This window comes from Zalophus californianus, chromosome 2, assembly GCF_009762305.2.
Source record: "Zalophus californianus isolate mZalCal1 chromosome 2, mZalCal1.pri.v2, whole genome shotgun sequence".
Lineage (NCBI taxonomy): Eukaryota > Metazoa > Chordata > Mammalia > Carnivora > Otariidae > Zalophus > Zalophus californianus.
Window position 1 is genome coordinate 13,625,115 of NC_045596.1, and position 13,986 is coordinate 13,639,100.

Sequence of the window (13,986 nt, forward strand, 5' to 3'; positions counted from 1 at the left end):
AGCCATCCAAGACACATTGAAGAGGGGACCACTAAAGTCTTCCCTGACAACCCCATTGAGTATTACACCCACTCCCCATCACCAGACCACCTCTCAATCCTTTTGTCCTTGTTCTGTTTTTTTCTTTTTCCTGAAATCTGATCATCCTCTAATATACTATGTGCTTTACTTATCTCTCATGTCTAGTATTTCGGGTCTGTTCCCACTTCCTCTGCTATAATATAATATAAGCCCTGTAATGCAGGATTTCGCTTTGGTTTGTTCATTGATGTATCCCAAGAAGGTTCCTGGCTCATAGGAGGTGTGCCTGAGCCACAGGAGGTATTTAATAAATGAATGAATATGTAGAACTAAGAATCCCACCTTACCCTGACCTGGAATGCCCTCCCCAGCCTGGACATAAATCAGGCCCTGTATGTATTCCAGTGTTGTCTGGAAGGAGGAGGAGGAGGCTGGGTCCCACCCAGCATGAGGGACCTCCCCACCACGGCTGTTCTACCTGGGCCTGCAATCTGGCCTTCTGGCTTTGCCACTCCTCCTGCAGACGCTGGATTTCAGGTGCCTTCTCCTTCAGCAAAGAGTTCAGTGGAGGTTGCAGGTCGCCTCCCTCCTTGAGGGGCACTTCAATCCTTTGAAGATAGAGAGGTCAAAATCACAAAAGATCCAGGGCTGGGACCAACATGAGAGGGAAGCTCCCATGGCAGGGAGTGGGGTGAGAAATGTCTTCCTTGGATTTAAGAAAGTAACCTGACATACAGCTCTAAGTGTTACTGCACCTGGGATACAATCAGGATTCAGCTGGAGCCCAGTGGTTTTGGTGGGTGCTTAATAAATGATTGGCTGTTAGAATGACAGAGCTTGGAGTCACTTATGGGGCCCTTGGGGACCCTGAGAAAGAGGCCTCTCTGGTCTAATTTCATAACTCTTCCAGCAGATGAAAAAAAATAATGAAATAATAATGTTTTACTTGAATACAGTACTTGACACTTTTCAAAGCAGTCTCATGCCTTTCTTTGACCGGCTGTCCCAGGAATACACAGCAGGATTGCACACAGGCCTTTACGGATATAGCACAAATGAGAAGATGCTGGTTTAAAGCTGCAGCAGTTTCTGTTTTCAGGACAGATGCTTATGGAGGCCTTTGGAAGAGACCTTCTCTTACTTAGTGCTGAACTTTCGAACCAGCTGAGAAATTCAAAAGTAACTGGTTGAGATGGGGATTTTAAGTATTTGTTCTGTGTAGCGATGTAAAAGGATGCCATGCAGTAGGCATCTCTGTAGAGATTGCTGGAATGTCAGTGGCATTTTCTTCCTATGCTTAACTATTTTTTTTTAAGATTTATTTATTTATTTGAGAGAAGAGATTAAGAGCAGGTGCGGTGCAGGGAGGGGCAGAGGGAGAGGAGAGGGAAATTCAAGCAGACTCCATGCTGAGCACAGAGCTCAGCGCTGGGCTCAATCTCACGATGGTGAGATCATCCTGAGCCAAGACCAAGAGTCAGACGCATAACTGACTGTGCCACCCAGGTGCCCCAGTGTATGTTTAACTTTTTACAAAACCATCAAATGGTTTTCCGAGGCAGTTGCACCATGTTACGCTCCTACCAGCAGTGTATGAGAGTTTCAGTTGCTCCACATCATCGCCAACATTTTGTGTTTTTAGTACTCTTAATTTTAGTCTTTTTGGGGGGTGCAAAATGGTATCTCTGTAATTTTAAGTTGTATTTCCCTGTTGACTCTGATGTGAAGTGCATATTCATGTCCTTATGTGCCATTCATTCTTTTTTTGCAAGTGTGTTCAAGCATTTTGTCCATTTAAAACTATATTTGTCTTTTCTATTATTGGTTTATAACAATTCTTTATATACTCTGGATAGAGACTGGATAACTTCTCCCAGACTGTGACTTGTCTATTCATTTTCTTAGTGGTATTTTTTTAATGAGCAGATATTTTAATTTTGATGAAGACCGATTTATCAACTTTTTTCTTGGATGATTAGTGCTTTCATGTCCTAAAAAATCACTGTTTACCCCCAAATTGCAAAAAGGCTCTGCTGTGCTTTATAGTTTTACATTATATATTTAAGTTAGTTGTTGTACATGGGATGAAGTAAGAGTCGAAATTCATTTTTTTCATATGTTTATACAGTTCCAACACCATTTGTCGAAAAACTTTTCCTATCCCCATTGAATTGCCTTGGCACTTTTAACAAAAATGAATCTAACATCTTTGCGTGGGTCTATTTCTGAACACTCCATTATTTTTCGTTGATCGATTTCTCTATCTGCACATTGATACCACATGATCTGTATTATTCTAGCTTCATAATGTCTTGAAATCAGGTAGCCTGAGTCCTCCAACTTTGCTCTTCAAGGTTCTTTTTTTTTTCTTTTTCTAGGTCCTTTGTTTTTCCACATCAATACTCAAAACAGCTTATTTCTTTCTACAAACAAGTATGTTAGGATTGTGTTTGGGATTGAACTGAATCCATAGTTCAATTTAGAATAGATTAACATCGTAACAACATTGAGTATTTCAATCATGATCATTCTGTCTGTAAATAAAGACATTTTTACTCTTCTTTTCTCATTTGTAGCTCTTATTCTTGCTTTATAGGACAGCCCAGGACAGTGATAAGTATTAAGAGCAGAATGTTTGCCTTGTTCCCAATCTTAGGAGGAAAGTGTTCAACATTTCACCAGTAAGTATGTTTGCTGTAGTTTATCATAGATTATCTTTTTCAGGTTGAGAACTTCCCTTCTATTCATGGATTTTTTTTTTTTTATCATGAAAAGATGTTAACTTTTGTCGAATGCTTTTCTGCATCTACTGAGATGATTATTTACTTTTTCCCTTTATTTTTTAATGTGGTGAATTCACATGAATGCTATTCACATGTTAAACCAACCACACATTCCTGGGGAAATCCTACTTGATCATGATGTATTATCCTTTTTATATATCTTTTGATTTGATTTTCAAATATTATGTGCAGGATTGTGCATTCATGAAGAATGTTCATTTGTTCTTTTCTTTTAAATGTCTTCATTGGGTTTTGGTATAAGTTATGCTGATCTCATAAAACAAATTGAGGGGTATTCTACACTCTTTTTTCTGAAAGATCTTGTCTAAGATTACTATTATTTCTTCTTTAAAATAGTTGATAAGGGGCGCCTGCGTGGCTCAGTAGGTTAAGCATCCAACTCCCCTGATTTCAGCTCAGGTTATGATCTTAAGGTCCTGGGATGGAGCCCCACATCAGGCTCTGCACTCAGCAGGGAGTCTCTGCTTGGGATTCTCTCTCTCTCTCCCTTTGCCCTTCACCCTGCTCATGCTCTCTCTCTCTCAAATAAATAAATCTTTGAAAATAACATAAAATAGTTGATAAAATTAACTGATGACATCAACTGGGACTGGAGTTCTCCTTTAGAGAATGTTTTAATTAAACATTCATTTCGTCATAGTTATAGAGCTACTTATATTTTCCATTTCTTCTAGTGCCCTTTTTAGTAAGTTGTGTTTTTCAAGGAATTTGCTTTTTGGTGAAGTCATTGATAAAAAGTTTGTTCACAGAATTGCCTTATTATCCCTTTACTATCTATAGAATCTATAGGAATGTCCCTTTTTCTTTCCTCTTTCTTGTCTTCCCTAATCATTCTTACTGTGAGTATATAATTTTCTAGAACTGATTTTTCATTTTCTTAATTTTTTCTATTAGCATATTTTCTGTTTCATGGAGTTCTGCTCTTATCTTTCCTTCCAAATCCTTCAGATTTGATTTCCTTATCCTTTTCTAATTTCTTAAGACGAAAACTTAGATAATTGATGTTAGAGCTTTCTTTTTAAAATAGAAATATTTAAAGCTATGAATTGCCTTCATTAGCTATCTCCCCCAAATTCTGACATGTCCTATTATCACTGAATTTGAAATAGGTTCTCATTTCTACTGTGATTTTATTTCTTGGCCCACAGATTATTTAGGGGTATTCTGTATAAGTTCCAAATATCTGAGGATTTTCTCAATAGCTTATTATTCTGGATTTCTTTCTTTTTTAAAAAAATTTATTTATTTACTTGAGAGAGAGAGAGAGATAGCATGAGCGGGGAGGAGGGGCAGAGGGAGAGGGAGAAGCAGACGGTCTGCTGAGCAGGGAACCCGATGCAGGGCTTGATCACAAGACCCTGGGATCATGACCTGAGCCAAAGGCATATGCTTAGCCGACTGAGCCAGGCACCCAGGAGTCCCTTATTCTGGATTTCTAACTTAATTCTTTTGTGGTAGACAGGGTATATTTCAGAGAATATTCCAATCCTTGAAATTTATCAAGATTTATTTTGTGGCCCTTCATATTGTCTACATTGGTGAATGTTCTATATGCCTTGAAAGAAGATCTGTTCTGCATTGTTCAGCACATTATCTACAAATGTCAACTAGATTAAGTTAGCTGATAGGGTAACTCAAATCTTCTGTATCCTTGCAGCTATTAGGCTAGTTGTCCAAATCCGCAGAGAAAAGTGTCACTATCTCCAACTGTGCCTGTGGATTTCTCCCTTTCATTCTCGATTTGCTTCATTATTTTTAAAGCTCTGTCGTGAGGTCAAACATATTTAGGATTGTTGTATTCCAGATGAACTGACCCCTTTGCCATTATGACATATCCCCTTTTATCCCTGATAATTTTCCTTGTTCTGAAACCTACTCTGATATGAATATAGCCACATTAGCTTCCTTCTACTTACTGTTTGCATGGCATTGTTCATCCTTTTATCTTCAGACCTATCTGTGCCTGTATCAGTTTACAAGGGCTGCCATAACAAAATAGCATAGGATGGGTGGCTTAAAAAACAGAAATGTATTTTCTCACAATTCTGGAGGCTAGAAGTCCAAGATCAAGGTGTCAGATTTGTTTTTATTCTGAGGCTTCTCTTCTTCTGAGGCTTCCGGATGGACACCTTCATGTTTTGTCCTGATGTGGTCATTCCTCTGTCTCTGTTGTCTGTATGCTAGTCTCTTCTTCTTATAAGGACATCAGTCCTGTTGGATTAAGGCTCCCCTAAAAACCCCATTTTAACTTTAATTACCACTTTAAAGGCCCTATCTCTAAATATGCCACATTCTGAGCTCCTCAACATATGAGTTTGGAGGAGGGGATACAATTTTGCTCATTAGAGTGTCTTTGTATTGGGCGCCTGGGTGGCTCAGTTGGTTAAGCGACTGCCTTCGGCTCAGGTCATGATCCTGGAGTCCCTGGATCAAGTCCCGCATCGGGCTCCCTGCTTGGCAGGGAGTCTGCTTCTCCCTCTGACCCTCCCCCCTCTCATGTGCTCTCTCTCTCATTCTCTCTCAAATAAATAAATAAAATCTTAAAGAGTGTCTTTGTATTTAAGTGTCTCTCTTGTGGACAACATATAGCAATGTCTTGCCTTTTTATCCTCTCTGACAATCTCTTTTAGATGATATGTTTGGTTCATGAACACTGTAATTATTGCAATGGTTGGGCTTAAGTCTATGTCTTGCCATTTGGTTTCTATTTGCCCAGTCCTTTTTCTTACTGTTTGCCTTCTCTTCCTCCTTTCTACCTTCCTACCTGGCAAATATTTTTCAGTATTCCATTTTAGTTCCTTTATTGAATTTTTTTTAGTTCTTCTTTGTATTAGTATTTAATGTTGTTCTATGGATTAGAGTTTGTATCCTTAACTTATCACAATCTATTAGAATTAATAAGGTAACTCTTGATGTAAGATGTAAGTCCCTTACAACAATGTAATTCCATTAATCCTATCCCTGTCCTAACAGCCCAAATGTCCATCCATAGGTGAATGGATAAAGAAAATGTGGTGTATGCATATATGATGTGAAAGTGTATATGTGTATATATATATAATATATATATAATATATATATACACACATATAGTGTGTGTGTATTATATAATATATATATATAATGGAATATTACTCAGACATAAAAAAGAATGAGATCTTACCATTTGTGACAACATGGAAAGACCTGAGGGCATTATGCTAAGTGAAATAAGTCAGACAGACAAAGACAAATACTGTATGATTTCATTTACATGTGGAATCTAAAAAACAAAGCAGATGAACAAACACACAAATTTTTTAAAAAGCAGAAACAGACCCATAAAGACAAAGAACGCACTGATGGTGCCAGAGGGGAGGCGGGTAGAGAGATGGGCAAAACAGGTGAAGGGGAGTGGGAAGTACGGGCTTCCAGTTATGGAATGAATAGGTCACGAGGTTGAAAGGTACAGCACAGGGAATAGAATCAATGGTATTGTAATAGTGCTGAGAGCAGACAAAGAAAAAAAGAAGAAAGAGAGAAAGAAAGAAAGAAAGAAAGAAAGAAAGAAAGAAAGAAAGAAAGAAAGAAAGAAAGAAAGAAAGAAAGAAAGAAGAAAGAAAGAAGAAAAAGAAGAAAGAAAGAAAGAAAGAAGAAAAAGAAGAAAGAAAGAAGAAAGAAAGAAGAAAAAGAAGAAAGAAATAAAGAAGAAACAAAGAAACAAGGAAAGAAGAAAGAAAGAAAGAAAGAAAGAAGAAAGAAAGAAAGAAAGAAAGAAAGAAAGAGGAAAGAAAGAAGAAAGAAAGAAAGAAGAAAGAAAAAAATCCTAACCCTGTCCTTTGTATTAATAATCATATATTGTCAATAACATGCATTATGAATCCCATAATAAAATGTTGTAATAATAGCATAATTATTCTTCTTCTCAAGCAGTTGGATGTGGTTTAAAGAAATTAAAAGAAAGTAAAACAGTAGTCTTCTATATTTACCTATGTTTACCATTTCTGACACTCTTCATTTTCTCCTATAGATCTAAGTTTAAATCTGGTATAACCTCCTTTTAGTTTAAAGAAATTCCATTAGCACTTACCATAGTGCAGGTTGGTTGGTGAAAAATTCTCTTAGCTTTTATGTACCCAAAAATGTTTTTATTTCACTCTTGTTTTTGAAGGATATTTTCACTGGATTTAGAATTTGGAGTGGACAGGTTTGTTTTTTGTTTTTTGTTTTTTTGTTTTTTTGTTTTGTTTTGTTTTGTCTTTTAGGACTTTAATGATATTGTTCAGGTGCTTTTTGAAAAGCAGAAAGAGAATGAGGCTGGAAGGCCAAGAAGAAGTTAATTGTCATTAGTGCTCATGAGAATTCAAGTATTCCCTGTATTTGTAATTTGTCTTTTTAAAAAGCTGGCTGCTTTTAAGATTTTGGGGTTATCTTTTGTTTTCAGCAGCTTTTCTTTGATGTATCTAGGGATTTCTAGGATGTGTCTATGATTCTGTCTTTGGATTTATATTGTTGGGAGTTCACTGAGCTCCCTGAATGTGTAAGTTGATGTTCCTCATCAAGTTGGGAGAATATTCAGCCATTATTTCTTCAAATATTTTTTTCCTGCTCCATTTTCTTTCTCTTCTTCCTCCTTGGCTCCAACTGTATGCATGTTAGACCATTTGATTTTTTCCCATGGGTCACTGAGGATCTCTCCATTAAATTTTTTTCCCCTTCATTCTCTGGATAAGATAGTTTTTGTTAATCTGTCTTCAAGTGATTATTTTTTCTTCCATAGTCTTCAGTTTGCTCTTACACACACCAGTGAGACTTTCATTTTGAATACTGTACTTTACAGTTTCAGAATTTCCCTTTGTTTCAAGGTTTTTGTTTCTCTGCTGAATTCCCTATATGTTCACTGATTATAACCATCTCTCCTTTATGTCCTTGAACATAGCTCTTATAATTGTTCCAAAGTCCTTGTCTGCTAATTCCAACATCAAGGTCATTTTAGGGTTTGTTCCTATTGGCTGATACTCTTTCTTGATTACAGGTCACATTTTTCTGCTCCTTTGCATTCTCATGATGTTTTCATTGTATGATACATACTGTGGATAATATAATATAATATAGGTGGATAATGGAGAGTCTAGATTATGTCTTCCTTTTAAAAGTGTTGATTTTTGTTCTGCCAGGCAGCTAAACTATGGAAGGCCTTTTCTGATCTTTCGGGGTTTGAATTTTTCTTTTGTTAGAGCAGGTGCATTTCAATATTGTCTTCTGTTCTAGGGTATGGCCTTTAGCCTATAGGATGTGTTTCTTTCCCGTGAAGTATGACCTCCTTGAGGTCTCCACTGAAGACCTGTATTGCCTGGGAAGGTTTCTCTATCCTGGGTGAGCTGGGAATGCACCATCTCCCAGCACAGCACGCCCTCTGGGATTTTTCATTTACTCAGCACCACAGCAGCAACACACATCAAGCCCCATGGGGCATCATCTTATATGTTCTCTCAAGCCCTTGGCCAAGGACCTATGGCAAATCCTCTTATAGATTTCTGTCCTAGGACCATCTCTTCCAATACTCTACCTTAAACATTCCAGCCACTTTAGCAGCCCTCAGCTCTGGTGTCTGTCTTCTCAGCTCAGCTTGACTCTATCTCCTTTGCTGCAGTGGGCAACTCCCCTCAGGCAGAAAAGCGGGGGCAAGTGTGGGTGATGGTGGGATTCGACTCATGTTTCCCTTCTCAAGAACACAGTCCTCTGCATATTGTCCCATTACTCAAGAGTGCATTCATATGTTTTGTCTGGTTTTATAGCTGTTTACAGAAAGAGGAACTCGAGCCAGACTGGAAGCGCATTGCTGGAAGTGCAAGCTTCAGTTCTCATTACCAACTATTAAAGGATCAAGTGACCCTGGAAAGGTGGAAAACCTGTGGCTCTCCATTTTGCACAGCTCAGCTGCCCTAAATTAGATGTAGCTAAAACTGTGATTCTGGCATCAAAGACACTCATCCAGTCCATATACTAGCAGTGTAACCTTGGGTAAGTTACTTGACCTCCCTGTTCCTCTGTTTTCTCCATCTTTAAAGCGAGGCACTTCAATAATAGTACCTGCGTACTGAAGATTAAATGGACTAATCGTTTTAATGTGCTTATCACACTTCAGCATTCAATAAATATTTATTATTATTTTCATCACTATCATTACTCCCTGGAACACCACTAATGGGATTTCCCTCTATGACCCCATTCTACTGCCTCAAATTTCCTCACCTCTTCCTAAGCAGCCAATTTCATCCTGCCACCCATCACGAAGCGAGCTGACTCTCCTAATGTCCCCCATCCCTGCCCATTAAAGCTGATCTTAACCTGCTCTTCTGAAGTTGACCTTGAGTCCATGGAAAAGCCACATCCCTTTTTAGAGCCACCATGCCAAAAAGTCCAGTGTCCTGACCAGCATTCCCCATAAGACTAACCACTAAATATGCAACCCTGCCCCCAAAGAGCCACTGCATTTGTTCTCTTCTGCAACTACTGACCTTAGAACTCAGGCAACCTTTCTAGTCCTTCCCTGTCACTGCTTAGCTCTTCTATTCACACCAAAACCCCTGTGGGGAGTGGCCTCCAGAGCACCTCCTTTTTTGCTTCAATAGTTGAGGACAACCCCTTACTGATACAGCCACCACCGGAGAAAAAGACAAGGCTGTTGTGATCTCCACCTGCCGTTGGTCTGCCCAGCATCCTCTCCCTGGGAAAACTTTTCCTCTTTCCATGTGATTCTTTTTAGTCCACAGAGTTCAGGTGCAGCTCACTCTGCCCTCATCCTCAGACGGGCCCAGGGGAGGATGTGTCACAAATGCCGGCCAGTCAGAGTACTCCATCTTTGTGGCCGGAGTGGTTGGCTCAGGGATTGACATGTGACCCAAGCTGGGCACCTTAGAGAAATTTCTGCCATAGTTTCAGGAAAGACTCTCTCTTTCTCTTTGGAAATGTGAGTTATAAACAGGACAAGGTTTGTGGCTGCCAGCAGTAAGGATTTAACCCGGAGACCTGACTCCAGAGTCTATCCTCCTTCACTGCTGTTCTTATGTGCCTCATAGATCCTGAGGCAAAATCTGGAGGCTTCGGTGGAAGTATTAGTAGCTGGGAGTTCACTGGGCTGTAGGCTGTGGTCTGGTTTAGGGGTATATACCCTGCTTCCCCAAGGCTATGATCTGAGTGTTTATGCCCCCTCCCCCAATTCATATGTTGAAACCTATTGCTCAATGTAATGATATTAGGAGAAGGGTCTCTGGGGAGGTGATTAGGCCACGAGGGTGGAGTCCTCGTGGTGAGATTAGTGCCCTTACAACAAGAGACATGAAAGAGACCTCTCCCCTACCACCCTTTCTCTTTCCCACCCCCCAGCCCCCCTCGCCACGTGCGGACACAGAAAGAGGATGGCCATCTGAAAGCCAGGAGCAGAGTTCTCACCAGGAAATTGAGTGGACCAGCACCTTGTCCTTGGACTTCCCAGCCTCCAGAACTAGGAGAAACAAACTTCTGTTGTTTAGGCCACACAATCTGTGGTATTTTGTTACAGCAACCAGAGCTGACTAGAGGACATGTGGACAGCATATTCTTCTCTGTCCAGTGATAATTTTGGTCAAGTGACTTGCTTTGGCCAATAGAATATGACTAGAAATGAGAGGATGCAGTTCTGAGTGTAGGCTTTAAGAGTCACTGCCTATTTTCATTAGCTCTTTTGAGATTCTTCTCTTTACCATGACAACAACATGCTCTAGACAGGGGATAATATCTCAGTCTCAGTCCCAGAATGAGCAAGCATGTGGACGAGACTTGAACTTTACCTACAGTTTGGCGGGCAATAACACCCAACCCTCAGGCAGGAGCCAAGATACAGGTAACTGACCTAGGAGTTAAGAATCGCTGATATTTTGGGAATGTTTCTTACAGCAGCAAAAGCTGACTAATATAGATGACAGAGATGGGGCATCTCCCATCAGTGACAAAGCTCCCCCATTTCCCCTAGTTAAAGAAAACTTAGACGAGATCTGGGGCCAATCCAGACCTGAGTTTTGGGCAGGTTTACTAACCTCTTTGAGTTTCAGTTCTTAATCTATAAAACGGCTTCTCTAGGTTGATGTAACAATGGAATAAGATAAATTGCGTTAAGCCCATAGCTGTACTGAGAACATACAAAACACATCTGTTCCCTTCCTAAGTGTGAAGCAAGCAGCAGTGATAAACACTTGAGGAATGAATGAATGAATGGATGAATGAATGAATGAATGAATCCTTCCAGATCTGAGTCCTCATTCACTGGAGCGCTTGCAAGGCTGCATGTCCTCCTGTACCTTTCTTCTTCGTCACTGCTGGTTCCTTCCTCGGCTGCTAACTTATCCTGATACTCTTCTCCTCTGGGCAGGTTCTGAGGTTCATTCAGCTTCAAACATGGATCCTAAGGCAAAAACAGTTGCAAGATGAGACTGAGCACACTTCCCTGATTCAACCCAGGCTTATCAAACCAGAGAGCAGAGGAGAAAGAGTCCCCAGCGATCCACAATCGGTGCACAGTCCACAGGCCTGGCATGATGAGGCCTGGGACAATTCAGTGTCTAGTACAGTGCCTGGCTTAGGAGCCTGTATCCCTGTATTCTGTCTTCCATTGACCAAGCACTTCACACAGCTGATGAAACTCAAGCACGGAGATGGTAGGTAAGCTGTCCAGGGTCCCACCATCAGTGAGTGGTGGAAATGGGACATGCAATCAGGTAGTCTGATCCTGGGGCTGCTATGAGGATCAGAGAACACTCCCAGCAACAGCTACTGGTCCGTGTGAACAACTGCTATTATTACAATGCCCATTTTAAGGCGGCAGCCCGTGACATCTTAGGACATAGGATCAGAGAACATGGAACCTGCTGAATGACCATACGTGTTGAGAAACGGGGTGTGGTGGGAGGGAGAATATGGAAACCATGAGTGAACACTGAGGCCTAGGAATTTTCTATGAATTGAATTTGTTCATGTTATCATTCTCCCCTTTCCACAGAGACAAAAGGTGAAAAAGACATTCTTCTTTTGATTTGTCTACTTGTTACAGTAACCATTGTCTATGGAACACACTATAACAAGACAGGCGAGGAACAGATGTCTTCACTGGCAAATCTCATTAAATAATGATAAATTGCAGCCTGGAGTTTCCACTAAGTAGTTGCATGGCCTTGAGCCAGTCTCTTCCCTTTTCTGACCCAGAACTTCATCAACTGTAAAACAAAGGGGTTGGTTACATCTGTGGTTTTCAACTTGTGCTCCAGAGACCTTGGGACATGTCCCTGGGGCCCACAGAGTTCAGAAGGGCAGAGCTGAGGATGGAGGATGGGGCATGGGGCTCCCATTCCCTCTCAACCTGGCATGAAATTGTTTTGGTTGCCCTTCCAGGTACTCTACTGTCTATTAAAGGTCACCAACATCAAGGCCAATGATGGCCTCCGTGTTGCCAAATCCAGTGGTCACTCCTCAGGCTTCAGCTAACTGAGCTTCCCTACAGGACTGGAAATATCTGGTCACTCCCTCCTGCATGCAGTCCTCTCTCCTGGGTTTCCTCCTCCCTCGCCAGCTGCCCCTTCTTGGTCTCTTCTGCTCAAGCCACCTGCTCTTCTGCCTCACACTTTAGTCCTTGGACTTCTCTCTCTCACTCCCCACCTCTCTCTCACTAGCATCTCATATAGTTCCATGAATACAAACAAATTTAATCTATTTCCAAGCTTTACCCTGAAGTCTGGACTTGAATATCCAACTGTCCTCCAGATATCACTTGGGTGCTTAATAAGCTTCTCAAACTGCAACATGTCCAGATCTGAACTCCTGGTCTCACCCTCCCCAAATGACAAGCATGCACCTGCCCCAGGGTCTCTGCACTGGCAGTTCCACTGCCTGCAATGCTCTTCACTGTAATATTTGCATGCCTTGCTCCCTCACTTCACTCACCACAACCGAGAGACCTTTCCTGACTTAAATCCTGGGCTCTGGTACCAGACACCCAGTTCTTCTTCTTCTTAAGGATGTAACTTTGGGAAAATTAGGCTGTCTTGGATTAAATAAACCAATAAATATAAAGTCTTTGAAATAGTATTAGCTACACAGTGAATACTCAAATTAATATTGCCCAGGATTATTGTTCTCTGATCACCTTCTCTAAAATACCACCCCTCTCTCTTCCTCCCACCTTGCTCTATGTCTTCCTCAAAATCCAGATTGTGGCCTAATGTCAATTATGTGTCTACTCTTTCACTCTATTTCCCTCCCTGGAAGGTAAGCTGCATGGGGGCAGGGATTCTACTCTGTTCCCTGCTGTTTCCCTGGTTCCTAGAAACAATGTGTGTCACATGGAGGACACTCAGTAAACAACACATGAACAAACGAAACAAATCTCTCAGAGAGCAGGGGGGCCCTTTTCTCCCACACTCACCTCACGCTCCCACTACATCCCATGGCCCAGAGTTGGGTGTTTCACAGCTCTGCTCAGGTGCCCTTTGTGCCTTGATGAGTCTTAAGTTCCAAGTTCTGTTTGAGTCATTTGTGTTGCCTCTAAATGTAGCAGATACCGTGTGATGCTAGAGCCCTTGCTTCCAGAGACAGGGTGGAGATGACACTCAGAAAGTCATCGCCCATCTTGCCCAGGAGGGCCTGTGGAAGGGTGCCCAGAGGTGATGGCCCATCGGAGAGTAAGGGTTCCCTCTGCCTCCCACACCCCTCCTATCAAAGCCCTCCTCTTCCCTTCTGGAGCGATGTGCCCTGGGTCAACTTAGCTAAGCCAGAGCTGCCTTTTCCAGGCTTTCCTTCCCTGCATAGTTCTGGACCATATGACTTTGTGTAAGATCTGGAAGATGGGTGTGCCTTTTTCTTCTCATGCTTGGATGCTTGCTGCAGGACATCAGGTGCTATGGCAGCTCATGCGCTTCGTTATCGATCTGCTGGCTCACCTGATTGGCCTGGGCTGCCTAGGGCTCTCAGCTCCTCCATCTCCCACTGGACCCTCCATAGGCTTCTCCATTTCCTGGGCCCAGGGCATGTTTAGCTCTATGAGGAAGGATGCTGGATTCTCCTACAGGTCACTAAATCCTGGGGGCTGGAGGCTCATCAGCTTCAGAAACCAATACCATTCAAGCTCAGCCTCATGGGCTACATTTGTCCT

At 41.5% G+C, this 13,986-nt stretch overlaps 1 protein-coding gene across 1 annotated transcript in view; it reads right to left on the reverse strand.

Annotated features, from left to right (window-relative positions):
- Positions 1-13,986, reverse strand: part of FAM184B (family with sequence similarity 184 member B) — a 144,948-nt gene that overhangs the window by 23,947 nt on the left and 107,015 nt on the right. The window contains exons 8-9 of the mRNA XM_027598011.2: positions 11,144-11,247; positions 500-629 (exon numbers count right to left, since the gene is read on the reverse strand). Coding sequence (XP_027453812.1) covers positions 500-629; positions 11,144-11,247 — 234 coding nt within the window. The remainder of the gene's footprint in view (positions 1-499; positions 630-11,143; positions 11,248-13,986) is intronic.